The 18189-nt window shown below is 31.7% G+C and overlaps 1 protein-coding gene and 1 long non-coding RNA gene across 2 annotated transcripts; both read right to left on the bottom strand.

The window, feature by feature from the left end:
* Positions 1-3735: 3735 nt before the first annotated feature.
* Positions 3736-7876, bottom strand: LOC143047497 (uncharacterized). Its single transcript, XR_012969580.1, has 3 exons — positions 6809-7876; positions 4525-4599; positions 3736-4006 (listed from the first exon to the last, which is right to left on the bottom strand). It is a non-coding gene; the product is annotated as an uncharacterized LOC143047497 (long non-coding RNA).
* A 4680-nt stretch (positions 7877-12556) lies between these two features.
* LOC143047498 (uncharacterized) lies at positions 12557-18129 on the bottom strand. Its single transcript, XM_076220555.1, has 3 exons — positions 17373-18129; positions 14896-14979; positions 12557-12875 (listed from the first exon to the last, which is right to left on the bottom strand). The coding sequence occupies exons 1-3, from the start codon at positions 17829-17831 to the stop codon at positions 12657-12659; spliced, it is 762 nt and encodes a 253-aa protein (XP_076076670.1). The 5' UTR covers positions 17832-18129; the 3' UTR covers positions 12557-12656.
* Between the last annotated feature and the right edge of the window lie 60 nt (positions 18130-18189).

The following is an 18189-nucleotide window of genomic DNA, read 5'->3' on the forward strand; positions in this document are numbered from 1 at the left end:
TTTATGACCTGTATTCTTAATACACTACCAAAAGGTTACTTTGTGCTGGAAATAACAATGTTTGCTTTCTTATAAGAAGATATTTAATATTATCAATTGAAATGTGTATGTTTTATGTCAAGTGATAAATATTTCATCTTAATTCTAGTCGTAAACACCTAAACTGATTGAAAGAATATTGTATCAGTGAAGACGATCTTAAACTTTAGTATTGTGTACCATTAAATTATATGGCCATACCGCTCTTAACCTTTCCACGTACAAAATAACCCAAGATCACTACATACTAAATTGATTGAAAAGAGAGACAATAACATATTTTTATATACACTTTAATGACACTGATTTTAATATTCTTTAAATTGGATTCATCTATTCAGGGTATGCTTGTAACCTCCATACGACAGAATTAAAACATGTCTAGTTGAATCTACAAATAATGAATCGCAATACATTTGTGTATAATATTATCAAATAAGATTCAAGAACATCATCTAGAGCAGAGGATACCTCACACTTAGATCATCATAATCCAACACTGTTTTGTGTAGATACGGCCTTTCCATTCACTGAAATAAAAAACTTTGATATATTGGTAGTTAGAGATCATTTTTTTTCCTTCACAGCAAACCGTTTTCGCTTTATGACCGAATACACATCAAACTGTTTTCAAGTTGATCTTCTGACCTATAAATTTTGCCACGAAAATTAGTTTTTCAACTTTGTTCGAATCGTAAACGTTTTTGGTTTTCTTGAGTAGAGTTGGTTGTTTTGTTGCTTTTGAATAAATCTTGTCCTTAGCCTCAGTATGTATTTGAGGTCTGTTGGTATGGTTGTTTGAACATTCGTTCCAAAATCTGTTTTTCCTGTAAGCTATTATAAGATTAAGTAGTGGTTTCCTAACGTTCAAATATGTCATATATTCTGGTCGAACTATCACAAGAGTACCGACTGAACGTATAAAATTCAGAAACATTTATGACTATGATACTCCTCAGCCTACTTTTGAATCAATGGTTGTTATATCGCGGCTTTAAAAACCTCAATATTACGTTAATAACGTTCACTACTACATATCTATGGAGCATACAAACATGAAATTTAAGAAGGGTATGTGAGAGATATGAAAATCGAATGAAAAACGATTATGTCTGTATTAGCTCTTTTAAAAACATGCTGGGGAATAAGACGGTGGTCAAGGCAAAAATTCAGATGCTAGCGTTAGAAGAAAATGATAAAAAATTTACATTAAAATTGTATATGCCAAACAAACACTACATTCTATTTGAAAGGAATAGGAATAAAATAAAAAGTAAAAAGTAAACTCACAAAAATACTGAACTCCGAGAAAAATTCAAAACGGAAAGTCCCTAATCAAATGGCAAAATCAAAAGCTCAAACACATCAAACGAATAGATAACAACTGTCATATTGAATTGGTACAGGCAGTTTCTGAACCTGGTGACTTACAAGTACAATTCCGACTTAACATGAATATCTTGTAATATATGGGTTCTGTTAATACTTATTGTCAAAATCCTATTCCGACATGCGTGTTTATGTAATAGAAAATGGCTCTCTTTTGATTTATATATGTTACAGTAAATAGGTGAAATTAGGAATTACATGTAATTACTAAACATTTCAGTAAATACATGTAATTACTAGCCAATTTAGTAATTACATGTATTTACTAGTTGTTTCAGTGATTACTGGTAATCACTGATTTTTAATGTAATTTTTACAGCTATTTACTAACTTGATGTTTTTGTTTTAAAATTCAAAACATAGTTCAAGATACCAAATAAAAAAGTAAAGGGTAGGGTATTTTAAGTGAGCTTACTTAGGGATGTTGGAATATAAGACACATCAAAAGTGCATACTCTTTAGTGTTTTATGAATTGAAACTGGAAAATGGTTGTTTTATAGGTTTTGAAACTCCGTAAATATATGCATGCAAGACAATGATATCAATTCAAAATTGATTTTCATAAATTTGTTAAACTAAAATCTCCATCATGCACTGTGGTTTAAAACTTTAAAATCATTTTCTCCAAATATCCTGGATTTCTACCAAACTTGGACAGAAGCTTAATTCTTATGATCATAATATAATATCCAAAAGTAAAGTTTGAAAAAAAATCCTTTTTTTCGTATATTACTTATAAAAGGACTAGTTTTCCCCAGTTAACATTACATACACTCTGCAGTTAAAGTTTTTAAAACATTAAAATTTATAAACCATCCTGTATTTTTACCCAATTTTGACAGAAGCTTCTTACAGTACTAGTCAAAAGATAGTATCTAGAGGAAAAATTTAATATTTTTTCCTCATTTTTGTTGAGCCTGCAATTAACAGCAAAAGAAGACTATTTGTTCTGCAAAACCCTTACAATTTTAATATGATTTAACAACAAAAAACAGATATTTTTTTTTTATATCTAGAAGCTAATGACATAACTTTATCTTATCTTTATAAGGTAATAAGTCTAAATATTCTTCAAATTCAAAGTTTTCTTTAAAAAGTTAAAACATAATGCTTTGGGAGAATTTTCCATTTCTAATTTCCATGTCTGGATTAAAACTAAAGTTACTCTGATTTAACCAAATATTTGAAAGTCCATATTTATTCAATAGATTTTTTTTATACAAATCAACCATTCAAAATTTTAAGAGTACTAACTGATCTTCTAGTTAGTATTACCATAACTTTTGATCATCTAACCATAATACAACATTGTTTTAGCAGTCAGTAAATAGGTGTAAAAATTCATTTTAAAATTAGTAATTACAGGTAATAACTGGGCCGTTTAAGGAATTACTTGTATTAACTAAGTGCATCAGGAATTACCTGTAATTCCTAAATTTTAGTAATTACATGTAATTCCTAATTTCACCTATTTACTGTAACATATACACTGCTGGTATTCAAAATTCGAATTCAATTTTCATTAAAAAAAACTTTTTTTTAATTGTCATCGGATATCTTCTTTTTGTGATATACTCGCTATACTCTTCTATTAATCCATTCAAAATTTCAACACGCACAGCTGTATTAGTGTACAAATGTGGTGAAATTGGTATAAGATAAAATTCAAACAAAGTGTTTAATAATTGCTCATCTAATCTAGAAATAATCAATGCCTTTCCGCAATAATACATTAATTCTATACAAACATGCTTTGTTTTGAAATGATTATCGAAATGATTAAGGTGAATAAAAAGGAAAATAATCCAGTTTATTATAATGTCAGTAAACCAATTGTGTTCAATAAATATTTCCTATAAAAATTAAACCATTAATAAATAAAATTGAATATATTCCATAACCGTTTGATTTTTGAAATTGAAAAAAATTGCAAATTTTACACGTGTGTTCATTTTCTTTGATTCCGTCTAGTTTTGTGGTCATGTTTGCGCTTTCAATTACGTAAACATCCGATAAGCGATTACAAATTCAACTGATTCAATTTCGTACCGAGTATTATATATCATGCTTAAATGTAACAACTCGATGACGCTTGTTACTAAATATCGTTTTTCGACCATTCGAGAGGGAATGTACATTTTAAAATCTGTAAATATGATTTTTTTTTATGTTTAATGAACTTAATTTAGATGATAAATAAAAAAAATCGTAGTTTCCCTTCAACCTACAATTTGCACTTTCTGATATAACCAATCAAAGAAGATAAAATTCAAAACAGCTCACAACCTAAATTATAGAGAACCAACTTAGAGTTCACAATTTAGTTTTAAAACATTGCTTTGGTATGCACAGGTATGAACCTTACACCATAACCATGAACATAAGAATGTAACTTTATATAAATGTACTGTACGTCATTTATCTATAATCATAAACAATAGTTTGATTTATAACGTTCTTTTTCTGTTCTTTGGATAAATCGGAGTAATTTGATTGCTGTCCTTCTCTTCCCATAGTACGTTTTATTGTAATCGATTTTGAATCATCCGTGACTTTATCATATATATGCCCGTCTTCCTGAAATATCGACAAAGAGAATATTAGTTACAATGAATGAAAATCCGATTCCGATGACAATCTCATTTATAAAAGAGACAGTTAACAGTGTTGTTTAATCCACTATTTTCTACATTTTGAAAATGCCTGTACCAAGTCAGGAATATGACAGTTCTTGTCCATTCGTTTTTGATGCGTTTTGTTATTTGATTTTGCCATGTGATTATGGACTTTCCGAATTGATTTTCCTCTAAGTTCAGTATTTTTGTGATTTTACTTTTTAATAAACTTGAATAATATTTGTTGACACTTTTCTTTTTGCATTCTTAGATTAATTGTTAATTATTCGAGAAGTATCCAGTGCCTTTCCGCAAATAGATACATTCTATTAAGACTTTGAAATGTATGGTCACCGATATGATTCAGGAACACATAAACGAAAAAATGTTTTTAGTTTTATTTCAGTAAATAATTAGTGTTCAATAAATATATCCTGAAAAAATCTAAACCATTGATTATCTGTAAAACTAAATATATACCATAACTATAACTATAGGATTTTCCATAGAGTTGTTTCTGGTATCTGTGACATTATCATATATATACCCCTCTTTCTGAAATAATGAAACATCTATGATAAAAAAAAAGATAGTAAAGTGTTATCACTTAACGTAAATTTTATTTTTGACACTTTTCTTTGCATTTATAAATTAATTATCAGTTAGTTTGTGAAAAATAATCACCAGAGGCCAAAAATCTTTAAAGGGATACTACATGTAGCTACGAGATATATGAAAAATTATAAAGTATGATTTTACTTTTGTTCAGTCATAAATAAAATTGTAATAGTGACATAATAAATCGCCTTTAGTAGCCAGTATGGTTCAATTTTGTCAACCTAAGGTAAGAAACATTGATGATGAATTATTCACTTGCAAATGAATAATTCGACCTCATTGAATCCGTATTTGTGTGACCTTCAATTTTCCCTCTTAGCTATTTATGGATATTGCATGAATCGTGCGTGTATAGTTATTTAAAGGAAAAGAATGTCTTGGAACATTGAAAGTGAAACAAAGGTAAAGCATTTGATTGACTGATTTCATTCACAAAACAAATCATTCTTTTACAGGTAAAAAAAGATGATTTTCATATATCTATAATATAAAATTAAACAGACGAGAAAAATCCAATTGCAAAAGTTCGCTTTCTATTTTTATACCTTCATGTATGTTTAACTCGCTTATATGAACATCGGAGGTCTTCTGTGGTCAACTCGATAGAGATATAGATGGCGTAAAGACTAAAATTCACACGAAACTAAGTAACTTTTATCGAGCCCATACTATTTTTTTTGATTATTTTAGACTTAATAATTTGGATGAATGATTTACATGGTTAAAAATCAAATAGCACCCCTTTATTATATCAATTATCAAGTAGAAAGGATGTTCTTTTTTTATTTCTCTGGATTTATTTTTTAGTATTTTTGATCATAAGTTGTTAAGCCTTTGTATGATATCATACAACTTATCATACAACTTATAAGCCATAAAGATCAAGTTAAGATTTGTAGTTTTGTAATAATCATCATGGCAAGCTCGATTGGATAAATTAGTTGCAAGTACCAGCTAAATTGCAACTTTTTATTTTCTTTAGTTTTTCTTTTTGTTTAAAAGGCCAAAGTACCTTTAACTTTAAATATCTAGATTTTTGTGTATTAAAAAAGAGGGACGAAAGATACCAGTGGGACAAATTACGAAAAAACGTTACTGCATTAGATAAGTCTGCAGAACTGAGGACCCCCCCCCCCCCCGAAAAAAAACCAAAAAACAAAAAGAAAAACAACAAACAAACAAACAAAAAAACATTTGTGATCTCAGGGATGCCCCTGAAGGGTAAGAGATCGTGCTCAGCTAGTTGTTGTTTGCGGAAAGCATATATAAGTTAAAAAGTTGAATACGCTGATGCGACATTCGAAGAAATGGGACCGGACTGTTGCTACATGTACGGTAGACGGGATAAGTCCGTGCTTATCTGTAACACAGATATAAACAATAATAGTGCATTGACTTGACATATCAACGCTATAAGGATGAAGCTCAGAAACGGGGAAATCCGAGGCTCTGTCGAGCTTTTTCTCCGTTTTGGGCCGAATCCTTTAATCGTTGATTTGTCGAGTCAATGCACTTTTATTGTCTTTATACTGCAATCTTGAAAAAAATCAAGTGTTGTTAAAAGTGTAAATGTTATTTATTTGATTTAAATATTGGGGAAAATTCCCCTTTACAAATGCCTCATGAATAAATACCAGTATCAGGCGAAGAAATATACAACGCAATGCAATAAACATTACCAGTTTAAACCCGCAATGGATATTGTGAGTTTGAGTAGAGGCTAATGTATCAACAATTAGCATTAATTATAATGATTTATAGGTTTAAAAAAAAAAAATTAACAAGTGAACTATGTTTATTCAAAAATGTGTTCCACGCTTTGCTGTATACATTGGAAACAAGAACAGTTTGAAGAGGTCGTTTGAATATTATAATATAGTTCGGCAACTGCTATATGAATATATATGAGGAAAAGTTATATAGGGTCAGTGACTGTTTATGACATATAAATATATAATCAACGCTTTTTGACTGCTCAAATAGACGAGTGCAGTATAAATCTCAATACTAGGATAAGTTTCGTCATATTCAAATTCAGAAACGAATTAATTCTTGTTTTTTCATGATTCTATTAGAATGCTGCTTTTTCATCTCATCTTTATTTGTAATTTAAGGATTTTCCCGAAACCTTTTATCGATTTCTTACCTTCAGTTGATGTATGATATGACGTCCAAATTCTTCAATTGGTTTTTGCTCTAATTTGTTTGCAGGTTGTCTCAAATCTATATAATGAACGAGTTTACGACTGTCTTTACTTGACTTTGGGTACAATGAATCAAAATCTTTATCGTAATGAACTGTAACTTCAATGTCGTCAGATAATGGAGTTCTGGGAGAAGGTGTGTCACGTTGATATATGATATCATGTCCAAATTCTTCAATTGGTTTTTGCTCTAGTTTGTGTGCAGGTTGTCTCAAATCTATATAATAAACGAGTTTACGACTGTCTTTACGTAACTTTGGGTACAATGAATCAAAATCTTTATCGTAATGAACTGTAACTTTAATGTTGTCAGATAATGGAGTCCTGGGAGAAGGTGTGTCAAGATAAAGAACGACTTGAATTTTCTTATTTGAAGGTTTTCTCTTTCTATACTGCGCAGGTATATAGTAACGTGTTGTCATCTGACAACGAACGTTGCGCGTTGGCGGACGTCGAATTACATATGTCTGTGGGTAGTCTCTCTCTGGTGATTCTTCTTTCGTTACATACCCGATAGGTTGCTCATTACGCAAATGATTTTGCTGTTGAGGCTGCGATTGTATCACGTATTTTGTCCTCGTCTGACAACTGACATCGCGCGTTGGTCGATAATGAAATTCCGATTCCGATGAAGAGTCTTCTTCCTCTATACAAACAATGAGTCGACTGCCCTCGGGAGAATGTTGATTACATGAAGCTCTAATTCTAGATGACCTTTCATTATGCCTAGATCTCGAACGCTCGGTCATGTTTTATTCCTGAGTTAATTTTTTTAATATCACGAAAAATATTCACTGTCGACTATTTGAAAAACATCCACATGTAAATGGCTAGTTAAAATGTTTGTTCAAGTTTTAGTTTGCGGTTTGTTATTATATTATCCTTTAAAACAAACCAACCACACAATAGAAAATCCAAATCATTTATCTTCCTATACACATTCGTAGATTATTTATCTCATCAATGTAAATCAATTAGTCAAAGTTACCAACTTCGAACGGCTATTAGTAAGGTTGGCAGTCGGCAATTTTTATTTACATATATTCATAGGAAAACGTCCAATATATAAACTAATATGAATAGCGCTTTACGTCTAAAAGTTATCGTTAAATCTATGTGCATGTAACCCCTGGTTAGTTTTCAACAAATTAAAATTTGATCTTTACACTAGATACTTTAATTGCGTGCAGTGATCTTTCGAGTCCTATTTTAAAACAATTATAACTTTTTGAAATCTGCATAATAAGGATTATTTTGAAATACCACAATGTAGTTAAAGACATATTGATATTCTTATTAACATAAAGTATACGGAATTAGGATTTCGCAGAATTTAAAAAGAAAAATACTTTTCATATTTTTTTATATAATCATAATTGCGAAAGTAATTACGTTTTCATCAAAACACCAGTAGATGATAAGTATTAATATATTTTTTTTGGTTATAAAAACCGAAACGATTTTGTTATCTAAAAGAGGGACGAACGATACCAAAGGGACAGTAAAACTCATAAATCTAAATCAAACTGACAACGCCATGGCTAAAAATGAAAAAGACAAACAGAAAAATAATAGTACACATGACACAACATAGAAAACTAAAGAACAAAAACTAGGGGTGATCTCAGGTGCTCCGGAAGGGTAAGCAGATCCTGCTCCACATGTGGCACCCGTCGTGTTGCTTATGTGATTACAAATCCGGTAAATAGTCTAATTCGGTAGGTCACATTCATGAAAGGGAAGGGGATTGTAGTTACGACGTAAGGAACATATCCGATACCATTTGTGAAACGGTTATTCCATAACGGTCAACCAACTCGTGATGGCGTCCGTAAAATTTACGAAGGGATGATTTCAACTTCACCATTTGGAACTCTTGGTTTAATAGCTTCCTTGTGAGCAGTAACCCTCTATCAAGAAAATCATGATAGGAAATGCAAGCACGGGAATATCGTATCAATTGGGAGATATATACCCCGTATGCAGGTGCTGCTGGAATGTTGCTACTTAGAAATGGAAAGTTCACAATTGGACCCATTGCCTGGCATAATCCTCGACTGAGTCCATCAAAATTTCAAAGTTGTATTTCCAATTGATGGATTTAGGCTCACGATATTTCGGACCTTTCAATAACACATTTCGTAGAGAAGTGTTATTAACAATGTTAAGGTCGACGGTAATAACTTGGCCAGCAGGATTATATATGAATTGGGAACTAGCACAAGTGCAATCAGGAGGTTTAGACTTGAAGTCGTCAATATCGAAATTCTGCAAAACGCGTTTGTAATTGAAAATTTTAGTTGCAATAGGTTTGGTATAGGTATAAGAAATTATTGGTACAGACTGGTCTTTGAAATAAGGAGGTATTTTCGATTGAACTAATTTATGATGAAGGATATTGCCTAGGTTGACGCCATCGAGACCTTTGTTGGCAAAGGAAAGATTTAGAAAAGATAATTGATAACACAAACTTAAGTAACTCGGATTGCATTTTTCATGACCGAAGGTGGGCGATTCTCTTTGTCTTCAACCACCAATTTAAACTGAATACCACAAAACAAACTGCAAGAGTATTAAACGGGGCGGCTCTAAACAGCAATCCATCAATACAACAACTTCTTTTTATAATCTATAGATCTATAAGGATAAAATATATCTATCTGGTTATTTTTTTTAATTCAATGTTTTCTCACCTATAATAATTTTTTTTCCATATTAGATTTTGTTATTGTATTTTGTCTATTCACCTCTACCTTTGCGATTCACATGCCATAGTGGTATCGAAATATTGTCAACCTCACTTCTTCCATCCGGTCAAATTTATTTTACTTCATTTATATTTAGTACTTTTTTTTGTTCAAAACTATAAAAAATAAAAATAAAACATTTTCAAACATTTCCCAAAAAAGGGCTTAATTTTTGTCAAAAATATGTGATTAAATCTTTAAAACTCGAAAAATAAATTATCAGGTATAGAGTGCATTTTTTCTAACACAAACATGCAAACGGCTAAACGCGCAAATGTTTTGATCATTTCTTTCAAGCATACGTTTGCAAAGATTACATAAACTGTGACAAACTATGCACACGCTAGAAATGCGTCTGCAGCTCGTCGTTTGTTTGTAAAAACGCTACATTTGTTTCTAACTTCAACCTGATTAAACGACGTATTTGTTTCTACGTTTGTAAAAAGACTGTTTACCTACAAGATGTGCATGCATTACTGTAAGTCCAAACAGGGTCCGTAAAGACATATTAAATGATGTATTTGTTTCTACTTTTGTAGAGTTTTGAAAACAACAACAAACGCGACACAGCGTTTACAAAATGTTGGTTGGAAAGAAATGCGGCCTATGTTTGTAATGAGTCGTCATTGATGAAACCAGGAGGCCGTATATCTGAAATAAGAGTAAAAAAATCTTTAACAAAATTTAACAAAATAAGTGAACTTTATTGAAATGGCATCCGGACTTTCTGGGATTTATATCGATCTAACAACAAATCGCATCCATATATATGACAATTAGTTCTCAATTTTTCACACTTCAGTCCTCTCTACTCTTTTGTAATATCACTTGAAACACACAAGACTATACCATATTGTGTGTCACAATGATACGATGATATTCATTAGGCTTACGAAAGTTCCACAAACCGTAAAGACAACTTTATCCATCACAGTTTTCACAGTTAAAGTGTTGATGATTTTATTGCATGATCTTTTTTTATACCAGAGTTGATTTTTGATGTCAATTAACTCAATCATTTAAAATTTATCAATTTTACAAGCCATGTCTTCTTAGACTGTCCATGACGTTAAAATAATAAATCCCTGGAAAATGTTAGTTGAGTTTAGTCTGATGCATTATTTTATTTTATTATTAATTGTTTTGGGTTTTTAACTATCTGTCAGTATGTGCGAGTTTGTTGATTTATATATATATATGTATATTTATCTACTGTAGATTTTTCCGTTTGAATGTTTTTGCACTAGGTCTAGTCATTTCTGGGGCACTTTAGCTTGCTGTTTTGTGTGAGACAAGGCTCCATGTTGAAGATTGTACTTTGACCTATAAGTGTTTATTTATTTTCAAATTGTGACTTGGATCGAGAGTTGTCTCATTGACACTCATACCACATCTTCTTATGACTACGATGTATATGTGTATTCGCTTTGTTTCCAGTTTAGTCTTGGCTGTCTTCTATTAGACAAGAGGGACGAAAGATACCAGAGGGACAGTCAAACTCATAAAGAGAAAATAAACTGACAACGCCATGGCTAAAAATGAAAAAAAGACAAACAGACAAACAATATTACACATGATACAACACATAAACAACTAAAAAATAAGCAACACGAACCCTAAAAAAACTAGTGGGGGAATCGCAGGTGCTCCGGAAGAGTAAGCAGATCCTGCTCCACATGTGGCACCCGTCGTGTTCCTAATGAGATTACAAATCCGGTAAATAGTTTTATTCGGTAGGTCACATTCATTTAAGGGAATGGGATTGTAGGTACGACATAAGGAACATATCCGATAGCATTTGTGAAACTGTTATTCCATAACGGTCAACCAACTCTTGATGGCGTCCGTAAAATTTAATAAGGGAAGATTTCAACTTCACCATTTGGAACTCTTGGTCACTTTGAGTCCATCTTGTTAGACATTTATATTTTATATTCGCATATAAAACAAACCGGCAAAATAAATCATTCTTTGGAGGAATGGTACATATGAAACATGTGAAATAATCTATTTATCGTAACATGTAGGGAGGTTGTTCTTTTCTTTAATCTGAAATGTAGAATTAAAAATGGCCTCAAGTATACATTTTAGATTCTCTTTATTTAATTCGCAATTAGTTATCATGACCATGTTATCATGAAACTATATTAAAAGCAATTTATTGCCAATGATGAGCATCTTTCTGACACTACTAATGCTACTGTGACATCAGTTTTGAATCTAGGAAATGGATGAAGAATGAACACTAGGCATCTCAAAAATAAACATTTAATGATTAATTGTGAAAAAGGATTTATATATTCATAAACATATTTTTCAACCTTTTTATTTCCAAGTCTGCACTACTGCGTAAAATCAATAATCAATAATTGTCTTAATATATGGTAGGCCTAAACGTGTTTTTGTAAAATGTACAAATCAAATTGCCTGTTTCTTACACGTTATTTTAACGTGCTGCCAAAGGTACATATGAATTCATTGTTTTGTTCTTACATGAATTCTGTTGAAATGTGAAATGCAAAATTTCATCTGAATTAAAACGTTCTTATAGGTTGTTAAGTTGTTTAAATGAATATATGATAACAATTCGTATATACGTTTTTTAAGCTATGCATTAATGTTTTTAGTGTTAAACAGCACTTCACTTCACAAGAGAAAAGGGATCATTACTTCGTTAAATTATTGCTTTGCTATTAATCATTTTTAAAGACAATCCGGTACATGTATAAATGTTTCTATGTAAACCTCTTGTTTCAGAGGGTTACTTTGTTGTTATTGTTTTCTGTTATATCATTGTATACACAAAGGTTTTTCGGAATACAAACTTGTAAACTTGTATTTAACGTGAAAGGAATATGAAAAATAATTACAAACTAATACAAAGTATCAATCAAATAAATATGGTTTTATTGAGTTTCCTGGTGGTGAAAATATGATAAATACAAGAGTCCTGCAATTTTTAATGTTTGATCAAGGATCCTTGAGATCAAAATGTTTTGAAAATAACAATGACATACATAAGAAGCTTTTTTACAAATGTACATCATTTATTTTTTACCTTGTTATATATACTATTGATTCTCTTATATCCAGGGTACTTATAAATTGATCTGAATTCATAGTACTTTTTCTTATTTTTTGGTAAATCTGAGTATTTCAATTGCTCTCTTTCGTAAATGAATGTCTTAACAGGGTCATGTCTTTTCATATAGTCGTCCACTTTATTCCATCCACCACCAACTGTGACCATATAATCTTTGTACTGAAGTTTTGACAATGAAAAACATAAGTTATCATAATAGCGTCAATAATAAACGTAATAGACAAATGTGTTTGAATTAAAACTAGACTTATATATATATTACACTTTGATCTGCATTGTGTGATTGATTCATATATCGTCTTTGTAAAATATACAACAGAGTATTAAAAGTCATATGTCAAAGGGACATTCATATGAAAAGGGATTTTTTTAATTTTTCTGGATTGAATTTTTGTGTTTTACATACACCATTGGTTTATTATTTTTATTACGTTATATAAGCCATATACATTAAAATTTGAAGAAAAAAAGAAAAAAAAAAACATTTTAGTTTGAGCTGTGCCTTTTATGTCAGTTCAGATTGGATAAATGTGACGCAATGACTATCTGAATCATGGCTTTATTTTAGTTCTTTATTATTACAGGATAAATACTGCTGCTGTCTTAAAGTTAACATTATTTTACGTGTAAATGTTAAGGGCCTTTAATTACTCACTTTACTGAGAAGAATTTGCACATTGTTGACTGTCGTACATTAGCCTGTAGTTGCGTACGTTCTCGTTTGATGTTTGGGTAAATACAAGTGTAGCTGTCATAATGCTAATCATAACACATCTTATTCTTATAAATATGATAAGGCTCAAGAGGTCACAACCCATATACCTTAATGTGAACTGGACGCTGCTTAAATGCTTTATCTTTTTGTCCCTGTAAATGTTTGTATTAGTAATCGTTAAAAAAAAATTTATTTAACTGTCGTATTAGTGATACAAATAAATGACACAGACAAAACGATTCTTGAAGCAGCAACCGAAACGAATAATCGTCGTCAAAAATGCAATGATTTGGAAAAGAGTGAATGATGATCAAGCCAAAAAGACTATCAAGAAAAATATGGTACTTTTCAGAAAGTTGCAGTCATCAGTAAATAGGGTACGGTTTTGAGTAGCTTTTGAGACAATTTCAGTATGTTGAAGTTTACATGTAAACTTCTGAACAACCTGATAACAGGCGAAACAGGTCTTAATTGACTGTATACGAATTATCTGAATATTTCTGAATTGACCGTAGTAGATAAGTCTTAACATTAAAGACTAACTATAAAAAAAAGTAGATGTGGTATGATTGCCAATGAGACAACTGTCCACAAGAGACCAAAATGACACATACATTAACAACTATAGGTCGATTGTCTTAATTACTAAGTGTATTGTTCAGCCTTTTAAGATCCGTTCAGATCAAAATGACCTTTTCATATTAAATTGTTTTACTGGTGACTAAGAGCTGATCTGACCTACAAAACGATCAACTAAGAACTACGACTGATCAACAAGAAACCGCGGGTTTTCGTAGGTGCTCCGGAAGGATAACAGATTGTGCTCAACTAGAACTCATCATGGCAAGTGCAGATTTTGATTTTAAATTTTTTAATCCTGGTATATATGATGAGTTTATTTCCAACCACTAGGTCGATGCCACTGCTGGTGGAGATTTATATCTCCGAGGGTATCACCAGCCCAGTAGTCAGCACTTCTGTGTTGACTTGAGTTATCATTGATATGTTCATAATAGAAAATTAACTGTTAACAAAACTTTGAATTATTGAAATACTAAGGTTTTTCTACAAAGGGAATAGATTACCTTAGCTGTATTTGACAAAACTTGTAGGAATTTCTGGTCTTCAGTGCTCTCCAACATCGTACTTTATTTGGCCTTTTAAACATTTTTTGATTGGAGCGTCTTTTGTATTTCTTTTTTTTATTCCTGGTATTTATGATGAGTTTGTAATGACTTGCATTCGCGGATACTACGTTAACTTTGAGGAAACGGGATGAGAATGTTATTTTATGTACGACAGTTTGAACATATCCATGGTCAGCATCCAAGTATAGAAAGTGTTGGTTTCTTTTTATTCTTATTTAGTCATCATTTTAGTTGATGTTTCGGAGTTCTTTTTACGTTTCTTTTATTTGATATTAATTTTTGGATTTGTCTCGCATACTGTTTTCTTATTTCTTACCTTTTTTGGCGGTGGTGGTGGCGGCGGCGGCGGTGGCGGATCAAATATTTCAACATATGGTCTCAAATCGATACAATAAATCAACTACAATAGAAGTTTTAAAGATGCCAAAAAAAAAAGAAAGAAATAAAGTTGTTCACTCAGCATAGACATCTATTTCTTTGAAACCACTATATTTTTTTTTAAAGTTTTATACAATTGATTTACATAGGATTTTGTCTCCGGTGGAGAGTTGTCTCATTGGTAATGTACCACAATTTTTTTTTATATTTGCTAGTATGCACCCTATGTTGCTTGAATATCGAATATATACCCAAGACATGTCACCTCTGTGTCTTATATTTTAGTATTATCTTTTTATTTTTGGTAAGAAAATGTCGACGAAAACGTCTTTAATAAAACTAAAAACGTGTTAAAATTTGTAGAGACTTATACTACTAACAGACTCGGTCAGTGTTTTGAAGTGTATGCACGTCTTTTGGGAGTATGATATATATGATTCTGTTATCAAGATTAAGCTCGGAATTCCTAGTAGTGAAATGTGTATCATTATCGGACCTTGTATGCAGTAAGACAATTCTACTATTTTTAAGAGAAAAACTGTTTAAAATAACTATTTTGACGAACCAGATCAGAGTTGGTTTATTTTGTTTCATTTATGAAAACTATGACTGTGCGTTATGGGTAGATTATCTGAGTTTCTAATAAAGGCATTATAATGGGCAGGTGAGGAATATAGAATTAAAACGTATAGTTTCCTTGGTGATAATGACAAAATAAGAATTTCGATTGATTGTAATTGATAATATGAAGATTGATGCATGTACCGTTGATGAATACGAGGAAAGTACAATTAATACAGACGAAATGTCAGACAAAGACACACCGCGTCTTCATGGGATAACTATTACTTGTTCAATGGGATTTTTCCCTTTCTCATAAGTGTGGGGCGATTTTTTAGAAAGAGGCGATTTAGTGTTGGCCGATTATCCAGTGGGGCGAGTTGACATGGTTTTATATTTATATATCGGATTAGGGGGTCATAAAGGGTATATATTATATAGTAATGTATAAAGTATATTCAAATGTGTGTATGACGTTCTAACCTATATTTTGTGAATTGTAAATGTTTTTTTGTCTAATCTACAAAAAGCTGGGATGTAAAATAGTTATCCCATTCGGACTTGGTGTGTCAGTGTAAGATCACCCTCTGGCCTCCGACCATAGGGTGATCTTACACTGACACACCGCGACCTCATGCTATAACTATTACAGAACGATGTACATTCATAATAGTTATCAAAAGTACCAGGATTATAATTTTATACGCCAGACGCGCGTTTCGTCTACATAAGACTCATCAGTGACGCTCAGATCGAAACAGTTAAAAAGCCAAATAAATACAAAGTTGAAGAGCAGTGAGGATCCAAAATTCCAAAAAGTTGTGCCAAATACGGCTAAGGTAATCTACTCCTGGGGTAAGAAAATCCTTAGTATTTCGAAAAATTCAAAGTTTTGTTAACAGAAAATTAATAAAAATGACCATATAATTGATACTCATGTCAACACCGAAATGCTGACTACTGGGCTGGTGATACCCTCGGGGACGAAACGTCCACCAGCAGTGGCATCGACCCAGTGGTGTAAATAGTTATCAAAAGTACCAGGATTATAATTTTATACGCCAAACCAGTTACTGTTGATATATCCATAAAACAGGTTATTAATAGGGACAGGAATTTACATGTAGGAGAGACAATAGAGTGTAAAGAAAACCTAAATAAATGTGAAATGTAAACTAGTAAAGAATTGAAATGATAGAACTGTATGTAATTAAGGTTCTATAGAATCGAAACATGAAGATTTCGGGAAAATTGTTTGCAAAAAGAAGTACAGGTTGTGATGTTTTGATCGGAAAGGTCATTAACAAAAACCTTATAGTTACATGTAATGTTAATAGAAAACATGTTGAAGGGGTTGATAACCGGAATGCAAGGTATGAACATTATTTGCAATTACTTTTTTAGCAGTTTTATGATATAACAGAGAAGGATTTTTATTCGGATAAAGCGACGGAAGCAATTCAACTGATAAATAACTATGTGAAGTGTAATAAATTGTCAGCATTATAATGAAGTCATTTATAAGTCTTTTGTGTGATAGGTTTGCGTGAATTTACGATAATTCTGGGAGTGATTTGATTCATTTATACTTTTTTGTGTTTATTTATGATAAACTTTGACTCTGTTGAATGCGTTTGTAGGAATGGAATCCATCCGCAAACGCTACCAATGTACATTGTTGAATTTTTGAATAGACAGTAAAAAGTAATTGTTGAATACAAGGTATCTACATACTGTGTTATTTATATAATGAAGAAAATTTAGGATTTTTTTTTATTGTTATTGGTTGTAAGATGAAAGAATGCTGTAGAATGGTAGTATAGGGACTTTTACCAAATAAGAAATATATATTACCTCCTCAGTTGGTGGTGGTGGCGGCGGTGGTGGTGGAGGTGGTGGTGGAGGTGGTGGTGGAGGTGGTGGAGGTGGTGGCAGTAGTATCACATAATTTGTGTTCATCTGACAACCGACATCGCACTTTGCTAGTGTTGGTGGTGGTGTAGGAGGCTTTGATAGTAGTATCACATAATTTGTGGTCATTTGACGATCGGAATCGTAACTGGCTGTTTGTGTTGGAGTTGAAGGGAAGTTGCGTGTAGATAGTATATCGTAATAAGTGTTCACCTGGCAACCAACGCTTCGAGGTGAATGATGCTTAACTACATATTCCTTTCGGCAGTCTACATATTTTAGCCTTTGAAAAGTCTCTTCATCAACTCCCTGTTCGATCGTAACATACCCAATAGGTCTCCTGCTCCGAAAGCTATTTTTAGTAACGGATTTAACATGTGTTTCCTCTTCATATTCTGACATTTGTATACACTTTTGTAGCTATGAATACCGAATCCGTCAGTGAAAGGCTAATTCCTTATTTATCAGCTTTAAATAGTCAATTGTAAGTTTTACATATATGGTCACATACAGGTAATAAGGTTCATAAATAAGTAAAAACTTTATAAAAGTACAATTATCATCATACATAATACATCATTATCTACATACATTTGTAGCAAAATTCCATATCTTATTTATACGTATATGAACAGCACTTTAGTTCTACAGGTTTATTGTTGACTCAATTTAACAGCTGGTTATATTTTTTTTTATATCTAAGAATTGAATCTTTGATTTAAATTGTTTAACTGCGTGAAGTGATCTTTTAAATCTAATT

This window comes from Mytilus galloprovincialis, chromosome 10 (assembly GCF_965363235.1).
Source record: "Mytilus galloprovincialis chromosome 10, xbMytGall1.hap1.1, whole genome shotgun sequence".
NCBI lineage: Eukaryota > Metazoa > Mollusca > Bivalvia > Mytilida > Mytilidae > Mytilus > Mytilus galloprovincialis.